This window comes from Quercus suber, unplaced genomic scaffold, assembly GCF_002906115.3.
Source record: "Quercus suber isolate HL8 unplaced genomic scaffold, Cork oak 2.0 scaffold_227, whole genome shotgun sequence".
In the NCBI taxonomy this organism is placed as follows: Eukaryota; Viridiplantae; Streptophyta; class Magnoliopsida; order Fagales; family Fagaceae; genus Quercus; species Quercus suber.
The window spans coordinates 239,390-259,588 of record NW_027069685.1 but is presented as its reverse complement, the minus strand read 5'-3'; the positions used below and the strand labels follow the sequence as shown (position 1 = coordinate 259,588).

Below are 20,199 nucleotides of genomic sequence, written 5' to 3'. Positions count from 1 at the left end.
CTACTTTCTCAAATCACGCAGAGATTATCGTAATTCATGAAGCAAGTCGTGAATGTATTTGGTTGAGATCGGTAATTCAACATATTCGTGACAACTGTGGATTATCATCAATCATAAAAAGTCCAATGATATTATACGAAGATAATACCACTTGTATCACTCAAATTAGGGGATGATATATCAAGGGTGATAGAAACAAGCATATTGCACCAAAATTCTTTTATACACATGAGCTCCAGAAGAATGGTGATATTGATGTTAAGCAAATACGATCATGTGATAATTTGGTCGATATGTTCACAAGCCATTACCAACTATGAATTTTAAGAAGATGGTGAACAACATTGGAATGCGTCGACTTAAGGATATTTGATATACTCATGAGGGGGAGTAAAATTTCTAAAAGATGTGTGCTGGTTGTACTCTTTTTCCTTCGCTAAGATTTTTTCCCATTGGGTTTTCCTTTGCAAGGTTTTAATGAGGCAATCCTAAGGCACTAGAAGATATATAAGAATATTGTACTATTTTTCCTTACCCAAATTTTTTTTCCCACAGGGTTTTTTTTTTTTTTTTGTAAGGTTTTAACGAGACATATTTTTAGAAAGTGGTCATCAAAGGGGGAGTGTTAGAAATAAAGTCTGTTTGGAATGTGTAAAGTTTGGGTAATGAAAATGTTATTTGGGATGTGTAAAGACTGAAATGTGTAAAGCCTACAGGAGAGATGTATGTTCATAATTGTACTCATTATTATAACCTTATCCCTAAAATCTACAAGCATTCTAAGTTACTATATATATGTAAGATTTCTTTACTATTATTGTACACGTCTAAGAGAGATCAAAAGAATTGTAGATGACTACTTGAATATAAGAGTTTATCAATATATATTTTTTGTTTCTTTCACTTTGTTTTATATATATTTCCATAATTTCACAACAACTTCTATTTAAAAAAGAGAAAATAATTTTGAACTTTTTACCAAAATAAAAAATATAAAAATTTGGACTAATATAAATTGTGCATTACAGTTAATAGGCGCGCATTTCTCTCTCTCTCTGTCTCTCCAACTTCAACAATTTTGTAAAAAATGCGAACCAGGAACGAGTCCAAGCGGCAGAAACAATCTTCTGGTACTTCATGTCCTTTCAACCTTTAACTATTTCCTCGTTTTGTTTTCTGGGTTCTGTTTGTTTTTCTAATAAAATAGAGGGGAAAAAAGAAGAAGAAATTTACATATATTGTATGTTTAATGTTTGTTTGGTTCCCAGATTGTGAAGAGAGCCCACTTCACTTGTGGAAAATTCTTGAATTATGGTCTCTTGGTTGCTGGCCATCTGGGTTCTCCTAAAATTAAGAATTTGAGATTTGTGAAGTTCGTTTTTTTGGTTTCCTACACTTTCTAGGCAACCAAATGAGGTGCATTGCTTGTATTTAGAAGTTAATTTGAGCTTAAGAGAATGCAGTAGTTTGCCAAAGTGATTAAAACTTCTGGGTTTGATTGAGATTGCTTTATGGTGTTATTGAGTGTGTGTATTTTTGAAGTTAGTACCATATATGGTGTCTGAGAATATATGTGGGGAAGGTAGAGAAACTGCAAATTTGAATTTATAATACTGATAGCATGAAACACGAGAAACTAAAGTAAATTTTTTTTTTTGGGTTAAAGATATGGATTTTAAGGAATGGCAGCAGCATACACATTGAGAGTTATGTACACTCTCAAAATATTTGTTTTGCCTCTTTATACAGTCAGTTTGTTACGTAATTGTTCGTGTGCTTTGGGCAGGTAGGGACAATGCTAAAAAAGCTCTACCGGAATCAGGAAACAGAAGCTGTTTAGAGTCGCATGATGACAGTGGTATATTTAACTCCTTAAATCTTCTGTTAGTTTAGGTGTAATGAGTCTCAGGTAAAGGTTGAGATAGCATTCTATGTCATTAAAGTGTAATCGGTATTTTTACTTGATTTCAGGAACACTTGCTGACATATCAAGGGAGGCTGTTGGCAGACTTCTTAGACATGCCAAGAAGCGTGACTCTTCCGGGAAAGAGAAACATTACAACAACCTGAGCCAGCATGATTCAATTGGCATGGTTGGTCCTGTTAACTTTTATGTTTCGACAAGTAGTAGCATTATGATATTATGCCATATGGAACTTTGGCCTAGTGAGTGTGCATGATGCATCTTTGTTCTATGGAGTTTGATTTTCTGTTTGCCCAGTTTGGAGTCATTACAGAAATTGAATGTTCTTTCTGTGTAAAATTTGATATCCGTTTTATTCTTTCTGCATTACTTTATTTTAATTTCAGACAGAGGGTGGGCCAAAAAGAGATGATAAATTAGATGTGGATTCAGGGGCCCAGTGGAATATTTCAGAGGCTGAAGGTTGTAGTAAGGATCCAATGGGAAAGACCGCCCACGAAAAGAAAGTTGATGAGGGAAATTTACAGCAATTCCTCTCAGAAAATCAGGAAGAATTGAATGACTCGGACTGGGAAGATGGTTCAATACCCATTTCAGATTCCACATGCAATCTTCCAGTTACAATTGAATTTAGTGAGACATCAAATTCTGGTGTAAGGAAACCTGTTCGTCGAGCTTCTGCCGAGGATAAGGTGGATTATGCATTTTTAAAATAACATTAGAGTACTGGGCATGGAATTTTTCTCATGAAAGCTTTCTCCTACTTAAAATATATTCTGTCCTCCCCTCTCGTGCAGGAATTGGCAGAGCTTGTGCATAAGGTTCATTTGCTTTGTATGCTTGCACGTGGCAGATTAGTTGACAGAGCTTGTGATGATCCTCTTATTCAGGTTGTTTCTTGTTAATTCTAATGATTAACTCAGCATTTTTATAGTTATAGCCATCATTAAGCTTCACTCAGAAGTCTATTGTCATCTGCATAAATGGTGTTTGTCAAACTACTATAATTATGTTATTATTACAACTTGACAAGGACCATGTTTTTGATTTCCTACACTAATTGTTGTTGTATTATTATTTTGCATCAGAGGTCACTTTATGTTGCATTGTTGAGGGTAGCTTTCCACTTCCCTAACTTACTGCTCTCATGGTTGAAACCAAAGCCTCTGTTTATAAGGGGTCGAGACAATAGTTTGGCTTTAAAGGCTGGTTATTTCAAATAATGCATGTTAGTTTTTTCTAGTGTCTATAATACTTTTTATTGGTTTTCCTAGTGTCTGTAAACTATAATACTTATAGAAAGAACAGGGAAAAAAAAATTGTCTATTGTCTATCATTTTTACTTCGCTTTCTTGTTAATCTGTTTACTTTTTGGATCAGTACTTATTTTGTCAAGGGTTTACTATTTAGAAGCAGAAAGTACTACTTCTTTGTTCAGCAGTTCTGTTTTGCTAGTAATCTTTAGGAGATCTTTTATATACACCTAGTATACTGAAGAAATCTTGTTGCTTTGAACAAAATTCTTGTTATTCACTCTCTATCTCTCTTAAAATATTAGATTATTAGTTCCCTTATCTTTTTTCATTCAGTGGTCATGGAAATGGAAGGAATGAGACACTACTTGTTATTTATGAATAAATCTGATTATTGTGGCAGGCTTCTTTACTGTCTCTTCTACCTCCACACTTGCTGAACATAGCAAAGGTCACAGAACTTACTGCAGATGCTTTGTGTCCCCTTGTTCTTTGGGTATGCTTTTGTTCAATTATTATATGTTGGGATGATTACCAAAAAAATAAACCATCTATGGTTTGGAGTGGTTTCCCCTTGCCTACCCCTGGATTAAAAAGTAGCATTTCATTTTTTTTGATAAGTAAAAAGATGTATATTCAAAGTAGCATTTCATGACACCCAGAAAAGGAAACCCATTTAAGGTTATGAAAAAGCATAACGTAATGACCTCCCAAATAAACTTTTCATGTGTGAATCAAAGAACTGCATACCCAATAATAGAAATCAACAATTAAAATTCAACATAGCGTTTGACAAGACAGCATTTACGATTATCTTGAGAGGCAAGCATGGTAGCCTTTGTGGCAATGGGATGTAGCTTAAGAAATCTCACTATGATAATACTTGTGGCTAACCCTGACTAATCTATTGAAGATTCATAACCGTTCCCAAAAATTTGGGACTAAGGTTTGGTTGTTATTGTTTATCATTAAAATTTGTATTTTTTGGCAACCAAATGGATTCACACACACACACAATCACTCAATTCTGAAAATTGGCAGAAGTAGAGGACAGCTTATGAAAGATGCTATTGGCCATGGCTAAGCCAGGAGAGAAACATAGTCTTAGGAGAGAAAGAGAGATATATAAAAGCAAATGTCACTTTTACCCCTATCTAGCATAGTGAAATGTCACTTTTCCCCTCTCTTTTTTGATGTCTGGATCATGAACCGGATTATGGAAGCATAATAAATAGAACCTCAGAAGTGATACTATTTAAACCATGGATAGGCAAGCTAAAACCATCTGAAATCACTGTTGGGGTTATTTGTAGATGCTGTCTTGAGTTGTAGTTTTTTTGTGACATGTCACTTGTTCGATCTTCTTTAATGCCTTTATATAAAACTTGCAGTTTCAAAATAGCTTCCATGTTAAAAGCTCAACCAATGCAGAGAGGTCATTTCCTTTGGCTTTGGCCTTTGCTCTTGAAACTCATGAAGGGACTCCAGAGGAGGTAGCTTCTTAATCTCTTATGACTAAATCTTTTTGAAGACTCTGTTGGCTTGTCCTATATAGATTTGTTTTCCTCTGTTAGATGTAAACTAGTATTGATAAAGACCTGGAGTTTATCAAGTGCCTTTATAGGACTAAATTAGTTACCGTTGCTAGAAAATACTATACTATATTTTCTTGCAAATTCATGTCCTTGAGCATAGTGCAATTAAATATGTCTTGAGGTTTTTGAATTTAATTAAAAAAAATGTATAATATCACACATGTAAATTAATTCTGGAAAAAGGGCCAATATATGCTGAGAGTATCTTTGTATCCAATTTGAGAGCTAGATCACATCAATTAATTTATTTGAATGCATTCTTGGTGAAGAACAGATTATTGATTTGTCATATGCAAATTCTTGTGATTATCCAATAAATAGGGGAGGGGGGCGGGAGGAAAAGAAAGGGAAAAATGCCTTGACACCCTCTGAACTTTAGGGTAGTGGCCATCATACCCCCTAAACTTTTATTTTAGCTGATTTGCTCCTTGAATGTGACGCATCTGCCAAATAAGTACTTCTGTTACTCTACTGTTAGGATAACTAATGGCCTCATGTGGAAAACAAAATTACCAAAATCAATTCACAAAAAACTTATGAGAGAAGAGAGAGTGATTGCCTTCCATAGTTACCTTCGCTTGACATCCATCACCAGAGTTCTAAAGCTTTTCATGTTGGTAAGCACAACACACCAAAAAAATACCTTTTTTTTTCCCCGCTTTGCTGGGTTCAGCTTATAAAAAATTTCACAGAAAATAATGTAGCTTAGTCCTTGTACTACAAATCTTATACTGCAAATAATGTAGCTAAGTATTGCCAGCGGACCCTCTTTGATTGGTCTCAATGTTGGGGTTATTCGGATTGTTCTACCCTTTTGGATTTTCTTTCATCTATTAGAATAGATTAGGGGCTGCTTCTGTCTTTTTGTTTCTTTTTTTCCTTTGTTCACTACCGTGAACTCTTTGTGTTTCTCTTGCTATTCTTTTATCAGTAATATTCTCTTCTTACTTATCAAAAAAAAAAAAAAAAAGTAAATCCACCATTCATTTAAAATTAACCACCCCTGATTAAAATTGAACCTTTGTTATTTATATGATTAAACAAAAAACTTGTTTAGAAGGTGGTACCCTAGCAACTCCGACCCAACCCCAAACCCAAATCCTATCTTCCATATTCTTTAACACTTCCAAACCATATTCAATGCCCAGAAAAGTGGTGAGAAAAAAAAAAAAAAAAAATTAAAAACAACATTAACAGAGGCACAAACCCACACACGGAAATTTTGTGCAGAAAACTAAACCCACAGCGGGATCAAGAATGATGGTAGCGAGTTCAACCAGTGATTGGAGACTCCAAAACCTAGATCGGCGGTGGATCTATGAGATGCAGCAAGCTATACTGAGATGTCTCTTTCAAAACTGAATCTAGCCTGGGTTTATTTTTTATTTTTTTTGAATTTTCTTTCCATCGGTTATTTATAAATTGGTTTTGGTAATTTTGTTTTCCACGTGAAGGGTGTTAGTTTTAATGGAAGAGTAGCAGAAATACTGATTTGGCTAAAATAAAAGTTTAGGGACTGTGATAGCTACAGTCAAAAGTTTAGGGGACGTGAGGGCATTTTTTTGGGGAAAAGAAAAGGAGTAACAGATTCAATTCACATAACAGTGATTAAATAAAAAAGTGTGCTTAAGCCAGAAATTACGTGGCATAGAAATTTGGCTAAAAATATGAATATAAACTTAAGTTTTATGTGAAAAGAATCCAGTTGCCAGCCAGTTCTTTGGTGTTGATGTTACTTTTCTTTGTCTTGATTTACCTTTATACTTAGTTGGGTAAAATGTTGAGACGGTTTTCTTGCTTCTTCCTTAGTGAGTGTATATGCTTTTGGATTTTAGACATCATTAACCATTTTAATAGGTTGTGAACTATTCTCACTTTTGCTTTTCTTGGATGAGCCTTCTGTTTTCTTCGCCCTCAGATATTCAGGGAAGTGTTTACATATGATAAACTCTACCTTCCATAGAATCAGCAATTTCATTCAGATTGGGTTAACTTCACTGTTGGGAGAAGGGAAATTCTGTGAATATGCATATATTGCTTAGTGCTCTAAGGAAAAGTTACAGGGTCATTGTTTTCTTGCAGATTGTTGCATTGTCTGTGGCACTATTTAGAGCTTTGAATCTTACAACCCGGTATGGCATTTGTTATAACAAAAATGATAATAATATATCCTGTTATCTATTATAAATGCATTTTGTTGATAGAATTTTTTTATTATATCTGCATTTGAAGTACGAATATATCTTTTATTTTTTGAACCTCTTGATGTTGGAAGCTTGAACCTGGAGGGTTTTTCTTAAACAATATATAGACCATCAGACCTCCTTTGTGCTGATCTACCATGAGATTTCATTTACTACCACTTTCTCTCCAAAAAACTGATCAGTTCATCAAAACATGGGGTCCTTGTAGCATCATTTGAGCATAACAATACTATGTTAGGATTGACTTTCAATTCTCATTGCATTTTTGGCTTTTAAACCTAACTTGAGAGGTGACTGAAGCTACCATAACCCTAGAACCTTAAATTAATAATCCATGTTTGTTTTGATTCAAACCTGTTTTCATATATACCTTTTTTTTTATGAGATAAGATGTATAGATTTTTTGAATAGTTTTGTTATGCATTGTCTTAGTGTTGATTTGAAGAAGCTATTGTGAGAAGTTGGCTATGAAATAGTATAAAATTCAAAATTTCTCATTGTCTAGAAGAGATTCATGCGAATATTTCTTAGTCCTAAAGCTTCTTATGTAATGAAGAAATTGTCCACTAAAGGACTGTCATGAATAAGAAGGATAATATTAAGTTTAGGTTGTCAATCTTGGTTGCTGATTGAAATATGTTTGTAAGCAGGGACGGAACTGTTATTGGACCAGGTGGGGCAATGGCCCCCCCTATTTTTTTTTTTTAAATATTACTATATTAATTAGTACTAATTTTAGCAATTTTGTTCAATAAAATTACACTTTGCCCTCCTTAATAATGTCATTAATTCTTTCGAGAGTAATGTTATAGCCACAAACATTTTTACAAAGTTTATACAAACTATTGAGACAGCAAATTCTTATTGGTTCATACACTTGCATCACTTTTTACTTATCAATAACTACTAACCATATTAGCAATTTGTAAATTTTTTTTGTGATTTTAGCATTTTTCACCTTTTAAAGGACATAAAAAATTAATAGATTAAATCTTAAACAAAATATACAAGCACAAAAAAAAAAAAAAAAAAAATCCCAATAACAAAAATTACCAATAATAAAACTAAAAAAATTAAGCGTAATCAATCTATTTTACCCCGAACAAACAATTTGGCCATTTAAAAAATTTTAAATAAAACTCCTTAGTAGTAAAGCAGTAGACTTAAAGATTGGAGCCTCGTACACAGTTAGCAACAAAGTTGCCCCCTCTAACTCTAAGTCCTGGTTTCGTCCCTGTTTGTAAGATATAAGAGTAAGCCATAGACATGAAGTTTTCACCTTGTATTCTCATATTTTGAGAAGTATTTTGCTTAAGCTGCATAAGAAGCCTTTCTTTAGGGGAACTTTGTATACGCATCTTGTGTATATGAGGTCTCTCCTCTACTTTTAATAAAGCCTTTCATGCCCATTGAGAATGTTTCGTTTATTTATTTTTTGTTTTTGATAATTATTGATAATGTATCGTTTATGGTTGCAACTTCTTGAGATTAATTCATCAGGATGGCAAATGTGTTCCTCTACCTTAACCAAATGCCCTGCCATAGTAGAATGATATTTTAAACACAATGTTTATGGAAAGGAGGTTAATAATTGGAGCTATAGCTTCCTTATTGAGATGGTCTTAGAGTTTAATTGTTTTATCTATCATTTTCTTACATGGTAGATGTAGAAGACTAGAGTCAAAGCTTTGCTCAAAAAATGGCATCTCATTCTCTAGGTAGAGGGTAAAGTCATGGGTTTAAGACCATTAGAACTATGGTTAAATGATTAAATTCTCCGTTTCCTAATAGCTTAAGCTTTTGGGAGAATTAGTAATTTAACAAAGACAAAATGGGAGTATGTACCTTTCCAATTGGAAAAAGATGTGAATATGTGATCATTTAAAGATTATGAATTTGACTTTTTCACCTTTAAATTCCATAGATGAACTGCCAAATTAGTTGTTAACAGCCAATGTGCTTGACTCTCAGAATCAGTAAATATTCTATTAAACTCCATAGGTGTCTATGCTTATGATTTTCTCGATCAAAATATGTTGGTTGATGTACCCTTGGGTTTTAAGATTTGCTTTTGCATCTACTTTGCTGCCATGGGATTATGTATAAAAAAATACTGCAAAATTACGTACTATTTCTTCAACTTTGTTACAGCATATGTTCTTCTTTAGGACATAAACAGATCCTATGCTGTTGTAAGTCCTAGTAAAGCTCAGGATGACATTGTATCTCTTGACATGCAGTAGTCACTTTTCAATAGTGATGATTAATGATAAAGGTTCTCTGTTAGGTTGATTTCTTTTCTATTATTGCCTGGGTTTCAGATTCTGGGAAAGCGTCATATCTCATGTTGAGTTGGATATATGAATGCATATCTTGTATTAAAAGTATACATTTGTTGTCAGGTTTGTGTCCATTTTGGATGTTTCCTCCTTAAAACCAGAAGCTGATAGGTCTGAATCTTTCATTCAAGATGCAAGCAGATCGAGTAAGGGGATATTTAAAACTTCAACACTAATGGTGGCTAAACCAAAGCATGCTTCGGTCTCTCCTGTTAAATCATCTTCATGCAATGAGAGTGGCAATATCTGTGAAACTTCTCAGAGGGGTTCATGCAAAAGTATGGATAACATTGCTCAGTCCAAAGATTCACCTGTTGCTGGTGAGCTGGATGCTATAATGTCAGATTCATTACATTGTGAGGCAAGAAATGATATCTCTGATGCAAGCCTTACCAAGAAATCTCAAGGACTGAATAGGAAAGGGGATCTTGAGTTTGAGATGCAGTTGGAAATGGCTCTAACTGCAACAGCAGTTGTGACTCAGGAGAGCAAAATAGAATCAGATGTGAAAGACTTGAACTCATCAAATTTCTCTTCTCCACTGAAAAGAATGAAAAGAATTGTAAGTGAAGAATCTCCTACTTCTTCCCAGGGGATCTCTACTGCTGTTGGCTCAAGAAAAGTAGGATCTCCTTTGTATTGGGCAGAAGTATACTGCAACGGTGACAACTTGACTGGAAAGTGGGTGCATGTTGATGTTGTCAATGCAGTTATTGATGGGGAGCTGAAGGTTGAAGCTATGGCTGCTGCATGCAAAACATCTTTGAGATATGTAGTTGCTTTTGCTGGGCAAGGGGCCAAAGACGTGACACGCAGGTTTCGCCATCTTACGATTGTAATTCTAATGCACAGTTACTTTCTGATTCAGTTGTAGCCTTGTTACCTTTATGGATACTATCAGCTTCCAGTGCTTTCTTGTTGCATTATCCTTCAAACAGGCATTTGTAATGGCATCATTGCAAAAGACACACGCACACATATATATCAAAAATATGTAAATAAATAAATAAAGTAAAGAGGATTTTACCTAAAAAATTTCAAGTTTTTATAATTTGATAACTTCAAATTTTGGGTTCATGTAAATCTACATATTCTACCAAATGATCTCCACACTGAAGCTTAGGGATTCTTTGGTAGAATGTGGAGATATATACGTATTCATAATTTGAATTTATTCTTGCCTATATGTGTTTCTTTTGGGGTTAAATCCTGAAAAAAATAATAAATCTTCCATGTATAATGCCTATCAAATCGATGCAGGAGCATCTTAGCCCAAAGCAAAGAAGGCCCAGTAGTTTATTTTGCTTAGCCCGTAGCTATTATAGGACAAGTCTTTTATTTCTATATGTTATGTTCTGTTTGTTACTATGCCTTTAGTTTATTAAAGGCTCATGTGACTTTTAATGAAGTTGGATGGTTTAGTCAAGCTTCTATCAAATTGACCACAGAAATCCAAATCCTTGAAGCTGACAAATGACAATAACTCTGCACTTACATATTTGTAGTAGTGGTCTCTTCATTAACTTCATTGACATGTTTACTAAAGTTTTATTTGTTAGCCAATGAAGGTAATTATTATTTGTGTTGAATTTTGGAATAATAAATCTAAAATGTTAGGTATCTCTAAATAATTAATTTTAAAAATGGCTTTTTTCTGCTAACTTATTTTTGAACATGGATGCCATGGTAGAATTTAGAATCTTTAGATGGTGTTTTAGCACATAAAAAAATTACTTAGACAATGGTTTAGAAAGAATGTATGATTTTTTTAACTAATCCTAATAAAGGGTGGATGTGAATGTTTGTGTTTGTGTGTGTACTATCAAATGATAGGATTGAACTTACGATTTTCTAAGGTGGTTGGTAATTACCACTAAACCAAGACAGCTTTGATGCCCTAATAAGATGATGGAAGAAAGTTGCATGAGAATATTTTGTTTGTTCTCTCAAAGGTCATTTGGTCATCTTTAATTGCCAACTACAATTTTTATTATTATTTTTGCGATAAATTACAGAGGTACTTTTTTTGGCTGAAAATTACAAAGGCTCTCAATGTCCTGCTGTTCCATCTGACATCAGTAGCCAGCGTTTATTGTTGATAATTCTTGAGCTTTCTTTACACTATTAGATATTAGTTTCTGCTTATTTGCACCTGCATCCATTTACGCACTTGATATGCTTCACTGGCCAATGTGTGCTTTAAGCCTGAATCTTTCTATTTATATGATGACCAGCATAATAAATAGCCTCTCCAGACATGCTCATGTAAATTGTTGCATATTGTCTTAACTCATTTTCTGGTTTTTTTTGGTGATTATTTTCCATGTATTTGTTGGTAGTGTTCTGAAAACAATACATGAAAATTTATGAGGAATACTGTTAATGGTTTGTCACACTAGATGACAGGAAACTTAATGCTTGGACCTTATAAATGCCAATAGTCATTTTATGGTTTTTTTTCTTTATTTTTTATTTTTATTTATTCTATTTGCTTGACTATAGTTTCAAATTTCTGGTAATAGTGTTTAGTACGGCTGAAATTTCTTAAAGAGGTAGTAATTATCTCAATTCCTGGGTGTGGTACTAAAATGAGCATATTACAGGTATTGTATGAAGTGGTACAAGATAGGATCACATCGAGTTAATTCAATTTGGTGGGATGCAGTGTTGGCGCCACTGAGAGAGTTAGAGGCAGGAGCCACTGCAGGCATGGTCCATACTGAAAAGCAACAAATTGAGGCCTTGACTGAACATGAGAAAGTTAAAGCATCCAGAAAGTTGGATAATCCAACTAGGGATGATATTCTAGGAGGTGCTAACTTGCATGGGAAGTTCGGCCTAGAAATCTCAAAAAAGAGTGGCAAATCTTTTGTTGCTAGCAGGAGCTCTCTTGAGGACATGGAGTTGGAAACTAGGGCATTAACTGAGCCTCTTCCAACTAACCAGCAGGTAGAGTGAACTGCTAAGTTTAGATTGACATGGTGGTAAACTTTCTAAATGGCTAGTTCTTCATGGAAAACTTTGTTTAACCATATGCAGGCCTATAAAAACCATCAACTTTATGCTATTGAAAGGTGGCTTACCAAGTATCAGATACTTCATCCAAAGGGTCCAGTTCTCGGCTTTTGTTCTGGTCATCCAGTTTATCCACGGAGTTGTGTACACACAATCAAGACAAAAGAAAGATGGCTACGGGAAGGGCTGCAAATTAAAGCGAATGAGCTTCCTGTGAAGGTTGATTCTGGGTTATAGGGTTCTACCATGTTACTCTATTAGATTTTATGGTTCTTTATTAAAGTTAGTCCATGTATTTATTTATTTTTTCTCTCTGGACAGGAGTTGAAACGTTCTGCAAAGCTTCAAAAAGTACAGGTTCCTGAAGATGATGAATGTGGTGGGGGCAATTATGAAGGAACAGTTAAACTTTATGGGAAGTGGCAACTGGAACCATTGAATCTGCCTCATGCTGTAAATGGAATTGTTCCAAAGGTGATTTTTATTTATTTTTTAATCCCATGGAGTTGGTTCATTTCATTAAAATTGAAGCAGCTCTTTCTTATTTATATGCAATCATCAATTCCTATTGGTCCTGACTGATGTATGAAATTGTTGCTTCGTAGCTTTTATCTTGGATGGAGAGATAATTGCACATAGATGTGCTTTGACATGCCATTCAGATGGATCACTATTTCATTAAAAGAACTCAAATGTGCTTTTGCTACAACAACTAACTTAGATTCATCAAAAAGTTTAGAAAATGATATCAAGCTTGCATCGTCATGGTCTACTTTTTGGGTTGCAAGCTGTTTCTATTATACATATTACTTTTGTAAAGTTTGCATTGGAGGAAAAAAAATAAAAGAAGGGGGCGGGGGGTAAGGGCTGGGTTTGGGTCATCAAGTATGATTTTATAAATTAATGATGTATTGTGTATGATATCCATCAAAAAAAAAAAAAAAAAAAAAATTAATGATGTATTGTGTATGATGTGATGGCAATGATTTTTAGTTTTATATGCACCAGATGGGGGAGGTAGGAGTTGGAACTTACTTTTCTATCGTAAATTTAATGATTGGGAAATGGGGAGATTTTACTCTTTCTTTGAGCATGTTTCTGCCAGAATTCCAAGGGGGGAGGGTGATGATGTTATGATTTGGCAGTTGAATTGTAGTAGTATTTTTGATGTGCGCTCCTTTTATAAGTCCTTATTGAAAGCCCCTTTTGTTTCCTTCCCTTGGCAGAGCAATTGGTGTGTTAAGTTACCTAAAAGGGTGTCTTTCTTTTTATGGACTGCTGCTAGGGGTGGTATTCTTACAATAGAAAACCTTGTTAAGAAGAACTTGCCTCTTGTTAATTGGTGTTGCTTATGTTGGTGTGGTGAGGAAATTGTGGATCATATTTTACTCCACTGTAAGTTTGCTCATGCTTTGTGGAGTGAGGTTTTTCTTATGTTTGGGGTTAAATGGGTGATGCTAAGTATAGTTGTCCCCCTTCTTTTTGCTTGGAGGAATTGGTTGGGGAATTATTTTTCAAATGTTTGGAATATGGTACTAGTGTGTCTTATGTGGTTAGTATGGAAGGAACGCAATGCCCAAACTTTTGAGGACATTGAGAGACTTATTAATCTGTTGAAGACTTCGCTAGCTAGGACTTCATTTGAGTGGTCTCGTATTTGGGGTTTCATACATTGTATTTCCTTGTCTGATTTCATTATTTCTGTTAGATTTTCCATATGATTTGATTGTATTTTTTGCATTGCTGTGAGATTACAATCGTAAACACATTGCACTTTTGCTATCAATAAAGCTTTTATTACCTATCAAAAAAAAAAAAAACTCTTAACGTCAGAAGTATCCCATTGGGTGAATATATTACTCTGTTTGTAACTATGGCTTTGTTGACTTTTATAATAATCCTTAAGGTTGAACTCCCTTTAGTATCTAGGGGCAAAATGAGGCGGGCACTTACCCAAATTAGAATTAGCTTACCCATATGCTTACTGCCAGTGCCAAATCCTCTTTCATTTTTACCATGCTGCTACTCTGAATTTTGTTTTACTTCCCCCTGTTAGATACAATGTATACACAATAGAAGAAAGTTTTATTGCTCAGTTGGGTGGTTGTCCCTTTTGACTTGGACTCTGTGCATGTTTTACTAGAAAATTGTTTCATTTATTTAGTTAAAGCTTTTCTAGAGAATAATTTTATCCCATGACATGTTGGGCAATATGTTGCTGTGGCTAGGTTTTTCCAATTACATAGTGGCAAATGTGCTCAATCAGTGATATATGGTCAACAAGATTACCTGCTAGCAAATAACTAAATTTCAGAATATGGTTTGAAATATAAATAGTGTACACATCCCAGTAAGTTCAATATATTGTATAGGCAGGATTAGTTATTATTCTCGGGTTCTCAGGTGTCCACCTTTCCGTCATTTATTGCATATGTTTCTTTTGGATTTGGTCCCTTTTTTAGTAGGGCCATTATATAGTTGCTTTTATCTTTCAAGCTGTGGCATAGGGTTTTCCCCCTTTTATCCTTTGTTGTTTGTTTTCACCTTTTGGCTGGGATCCTTCTTTATGAGTCCTGCACGTTACTTCAGCTTTATGGGTCCTGGTTTTTGTATAAGGGCTGCAGGAAAAATTGTTTAGGTTCATGATTGGGTTTTAAACATATTCTATAGGTGGCTATGACCAACTGACAAGACTGTATTTCTTCTTTGAGTTGCATCAAGCTAGAGTATTGTAGTTTTATTTCTTATTCTTAATTTGGAATTTTTCTGTTGATCTTTTATCATCATTTGGCAAGGGATTTGTACTCTTCCTATGTTGCTGTTTCCTATCTTAAATCTGATTAGATAATATTTCTTTGCTGCCTATGTTTTTTGTCAAAGAACAAGTTTTAAGGCCTGAAGATTTTGTTTGAGATTTTATGTTGGCTTGCCAAGATTCTCTACTAGTCTGTATGTGGCAAAATTATATGCATGCCAGAATGGAGAATTAGTAGCAGAATATTCTCGCACTTCCCCACTACTTTTATCTGGTTATCTAAGTTTTTTACTTTCAAAATGCTACTTGTGTATGGACCAGCTAGTTTTTTCCTGTTTGGTTCTCAAGCTCTTTATGAAGCTTGATTATCACTTACAGCTAAGTTCTCTATTGGACACAGAATGAACGTGGTCAAGTGGAAGTTTGGTCTGAGAAGTGCCTCCCACCTGGTACTGTGCACTTGAGGTTACCGAGGGTGTTTTATGTTGCCAAGAGATTGGAGATTGATTATGCGCCTGCCATGGTTGGTTTTGAATTCCGAAATGGACACTCGCATCCTGTCTTTGATGGTATTGTGGTGTGTGCTGAGTTCAAGGATGCAATTTTAGAGGTAACTATATTGCACTTTTATGATGTGTTAGGGCCCTTGAGAGAAGTGTGAAGTTTTTAGAATTTCTTGTATTTGTTTTTGTGATTAATATTTTTCTCCTTTCCCTTTCCCTTTCTGTAAAATTCCTGAGGCATACATGATTCTTTCATCCAGATTTGCTTACATATTTGATGGCATTCAAGTTGTTTATTAAAACCTACTGATAGTTACTTTTGTTTTTGGGTTGACCAATACAACAACAAAGCTCAAAGTCTTAATTCCAGATTTTTTGGGATTAGCTATGGATCCTCAACAAATTTTGGGGTATAAAAGAAAATTATTTTTGTTAAAATATTGGTTAAAGGATATTCATTGTTTCCTAATAGTTTAAGCTTTTGGGATAAGTGGTAGTTTATCATGTTAGCAGAGCCAGCTTGTCTTGATTTCAAACCCTGCCTTCCATTTAGAAAGTTAAAAATCCCATGTATTGGGTCCCACTTATTAATGGAGAGTGGCTCTCACATGAGAGGGAGTGTTAGAATAATGATATTAAATTCAATATTTCCTAATAGTTTAGGCTTTTGAGAAATGATTTTTTGAGGATAAACTCATATCTTTTAAACTGTCCAAAAATCTTTTCTTTATTATCCTTCAAGCTTTCTTCCTAAATTTTCCTAAAAATTTGACATCCTTCCATTTTTCCATGAATTCCAACTAATTTTTTCCTCTTTTGTGTGTTTGGTCAACTAATTTTATTGGAGAGGCCTTTTTTCTAATATTTGTTGTTTCTGTTCTCCAGGCATACTCAGAAGAAGAAGAAAGGAGAGAGGCCGAAGAGAAGAAACGAAGTGAAGCACAAGCTATTTCTAGGTGGTATCAGCTTCTTTGTTCCATCATAACTCGGCAAAGGTTGAACAACCGTTATGGTGACAGCTTGTCATCACAAACATCCACTGAGACCAACACTCAACATATTAATAACAAATTAAATGCACCAGTTGGTGGAGGTGATGAAGGCAAGCAGTCTCATGTATGCAAGACAGAAGACATAAATCATGCCAAGTTGGATGCTCAAGCTAGCCTGCCAGAAGACCATGAGCATGTTTTCTTGACAGAGGACCAGACTTTTGATGAGGAGAGTTTGGTGCTGACAAAGCGATGTCATTGTGGATTTTCAGTCCAAGTGGAGGAATTGTAGCACTATAGATGTGACACTGTTCTACATTAACTTAATGCTTGAAGATGTACAAGTAGATTCCTTACTGAAGTCAATCTCATAAAGCATTGCCATTTTGTTATGCGTCTAATTTCTGTCAGTTGTGCAGTGAGCCAGGCATTGATATCTTTACACTTCCATGTAATGATGTAAATATCTAGGGACATGAGAGAGTCTTGGTTTTCCCCTTTCTTTGAGTACAAATGAGAACATAAACTTACAGGATCCTTTTTGTACAAATTTCTCCTTTTTGGGTAGTGATGACTTAAACATGCATTTCTCCATTTCTACATGGATGAACACATTATATGGTTTGCAAAATCTCATGCATCTTTACATGCAGGAGGAGGTGGTTGTTGATACTTGATAGAAAATGAACAGTACAAAACTGTAGTCATTGAAGATGTGTGGTACATTACAGCCAGGAAGGCAACTAATGACCCATATTCTTGATTATTTTCCTTGCACAACTCAAACTGGATTCATCTTTGGTATTTGTATGATCTTTAGCAAGAGAAGTCAATTTCTGAAAAGTGACTGGTACTTCAGCTTGTGTCTACGATGTCTGTTAGTTGATGGGTGGCTTAAGCCTTAAATTCCACAGTACATATTGATTTATTGGTTCTCTATTTTTCTTAAACTCTGTTTAGTTACATCCTTTTTCATAATTGTTATAAAATTTGTATATCGTTCATTAAGTATCACATGTTTTAGATAGTTTGGTAAGTTAAATTTTGTTTGGAAGGTTGGGTTTTGAAAAGCCTTGTAACTTTAGTGACATTGTCCAATCTCATCCATAGGGAGGACCTAGTTTCAAATTCCCTACTAACCAAAAAAAAAAAAATCATAGTTTCTACTTTAGTTTTTGTAACATCTGCCGTAGATTTAGGTTCCTACTTCCTAGAGCATTCTAGGTGTTTGCATGCATTATTTGAGATGGCTAGATGGGCTGAGATGGATCTCATCGTTAGCAATTCATAAACATGCCTGTGCAAAATTGTGGTAGCATCTACTGAACAAGCTATTTTATTATTATTATTATTATTATTATTTATTATTATATTTTCTGGCTGAAAATCAATACAAAAGTGGCTTCGAATCTGGTTGTGCACTTAAAGAGAGTGGGGTTTGGAGTTAAAATGGGTAAAGGCATTGGAATAAAACAACAATCTTAAAGCATATTTGGAATATGTTTGTTAAAGCTGGTTTCATATGGGTAGCATGGGTTTATGGATGAGCTTTTGGAATTTCAAAATTCCTCAAGATACATCTTGGGGTTGGAGAAAACTACTATTATAACTTGTCATGGGTTACAGTGTTTGAATGAATTGAAACATTAAGGCGGGATTAATTTTGGTGGGGGTATAATTCCTGGTTCCTGAGCACCATGGTCCAAATTTCTTTCAGGATTTGGATCATTTGGATTGGAGGGCTTGCTGGGTGTAGTATAGTGGTTTGTCTTCAAAAGTTGTTTTGGTTATGCTTTTTCCATATGTTCTATTGTTACTATTTTGCCTTGAAGATCTTTTTGAAGGTGTTCATGACTTTCCATAAGAACATGATAACTCTATAGAAGATATTTATCTTCCAAAGCCTGTACTACATTCTTTTGGATTCGTCTATTGGTTTCTTACTTCACTGTTGTTCACCTCATAAAATTCAAATTGTCTACATACTTCAAAGTTTTTGAGAGGGACGTGAAAACCATTTACTAGAAATTGCTTTTGACATTCCTAAAGTAATAGCTCCGCGACTCTAACCGCCTTAGACTTGGCGTGTTGTTGTATCATGTATGTTTGTTTGTTATATAAAAAAATGACACATCACTTTGCACTCTATTACTTTAGGAATGTCAAAAGCAATTTCTAGTAAATGGCTTTCACGTCCCGCTCAAAAACTTTGAAGTATCCGTATTTCAGTGGGCGATCTTTGAAGCTCGAAAATTTCAATGGGCGACTTACCTAAAGGTTATACAGTATATGACAAATATTAGAAAACATAGACTGGTCGGGTACTTTTGGCTCCAATAATGTATTTAAAAACTTAATGCACTTAAGTAGCCCTAAGTTCCGCGAAGGGCTTTATAGCTGAATTGACACGTTTTCATGTGTATAGTGCTTGGGAGATTTAGGAGGAAAGAGTTTGAGCTGCGGAGTTGGGAGTATATTGTAACTATCTCAAAAAAAAAAAAAAAAAAAAAAAAAAAAAAAAAAAAAAAAAAAAAAAGAAAAAAAAGAAAACCCTTAATTCTTGTTCACATTTTAAGATATAAATTACGAGAAAGATTTCATAATTCGAATTATGGTTTTCAAACAAGTCATGGATTGCCTATCAAATTGAAATTAATAGAATAACAAGGTTATATATGCAAGAAAAAACAACGTTTGATGCAGTTTTGTAGTATCTATACATACACACTTGTGCAATTAAGAGCAATAACTAATATGTACTTTCTAATAGATTAAGATCCTCCTTAGTTTTTGAGATAATTTCAATATAGAATTCTTAAATCTTATCCATCTATCTTGAAATGAATGAATTAGATTTTACCACATCATCAATAATTTACATAAACACTAAAATTGTAACAATCAACACTTTTTAGAATATTAAATATTATCATGTTGAATATGCTAGAATAGATATGAAAACGTAAGCACAAAGTATGAGAACATAAGAACATGAGAGTTACGTAGTTTAGTTTAACAACTTACGTTCATAGAGGAAACGAGCTACATCTTTAACATATGAGAGTGTAATACAAATCCTGTATTACAATGAACTATAACATGAGAATATATAGTAGTCTAAATCTTAAACTAATTATATATTAATTATGGTTAATAAACTTTTAGTACAAGTAGAAGACTTGACTTACACAAATAGAAAAATTGGACTTGGGCTTATTATATTGGAATAATATATCTCTAATATAAAATATTGATGATTTGATAAAATCTAATCTACTCATTAAAAAAAAAAATGAATAAATAGGATTTTGAGAATTTTGTAGTAAAGTTACCCTAAAAACTATTGAAAATCTTAATCCCTTGGTATAGTTGGTTATCATCCTTGATACAGATGCCATAATAAATTTTTACAAATATTATAAGTAATAACTATAATAATTTTGAATGATGGATTTCAACTTTGGTTTTTTCTTTTCAAAAGTAAACATTAATACTTAATAGGATAGAATTTGAATTCTTGATCATTTAATTTGGCTATCAATTGTAATGTTTGACTATCATTAGAAAGATAATGAATCCCCTAATTTTGACGATTACAATCTATCTACTTAAAAAATTT

At 34.1% G+C, this 20,199-nt stretch overlaps 1 protein-coding gene across 1 annotated transcript; it reads left to right on the top strand.

Moving 5' to 3' along the window:
* The first annotated feature begins 1,027 nt into the window (after positions 1 to 1,027).
* Positions 1,028 to 17,174, top strand: LOC112027591 (DNA repair protein RAD4). The gene is made up of 14 exons (XM_024060244.2): positions 1,028 to 1,130; positions 1,787 to 1,858; positions 1,972 to 2,093; positions 2,311 to 2,616; positions 2,722 to 2,814; positions 3,581 to 3,673; positions 4,569 to 4,670; positions 6,855 to 6,904; positions 9,379 to 10,131; positions 11,919 to 12,264; positions 12,355 to 12,549; positions 12,652 to 12,804; positions 15,486 to 15,695; positions 16,474 to 17,174. The coding sequence occupies exons 1-14, from the start codon at positions 1,088 to 1,090 to the stop codon at positions 16,870 to 16,872; spliced, it is 2,937 nt and encodes a 978-aa protein (XP_023916012.1). The 5' UTR covers positions 1,028 to 1,087; the 3' UTR covers positions 16,873 to 17,174.
* Positions 17,175 to 20,199: the final 3,025 nt, after the last annotated feature.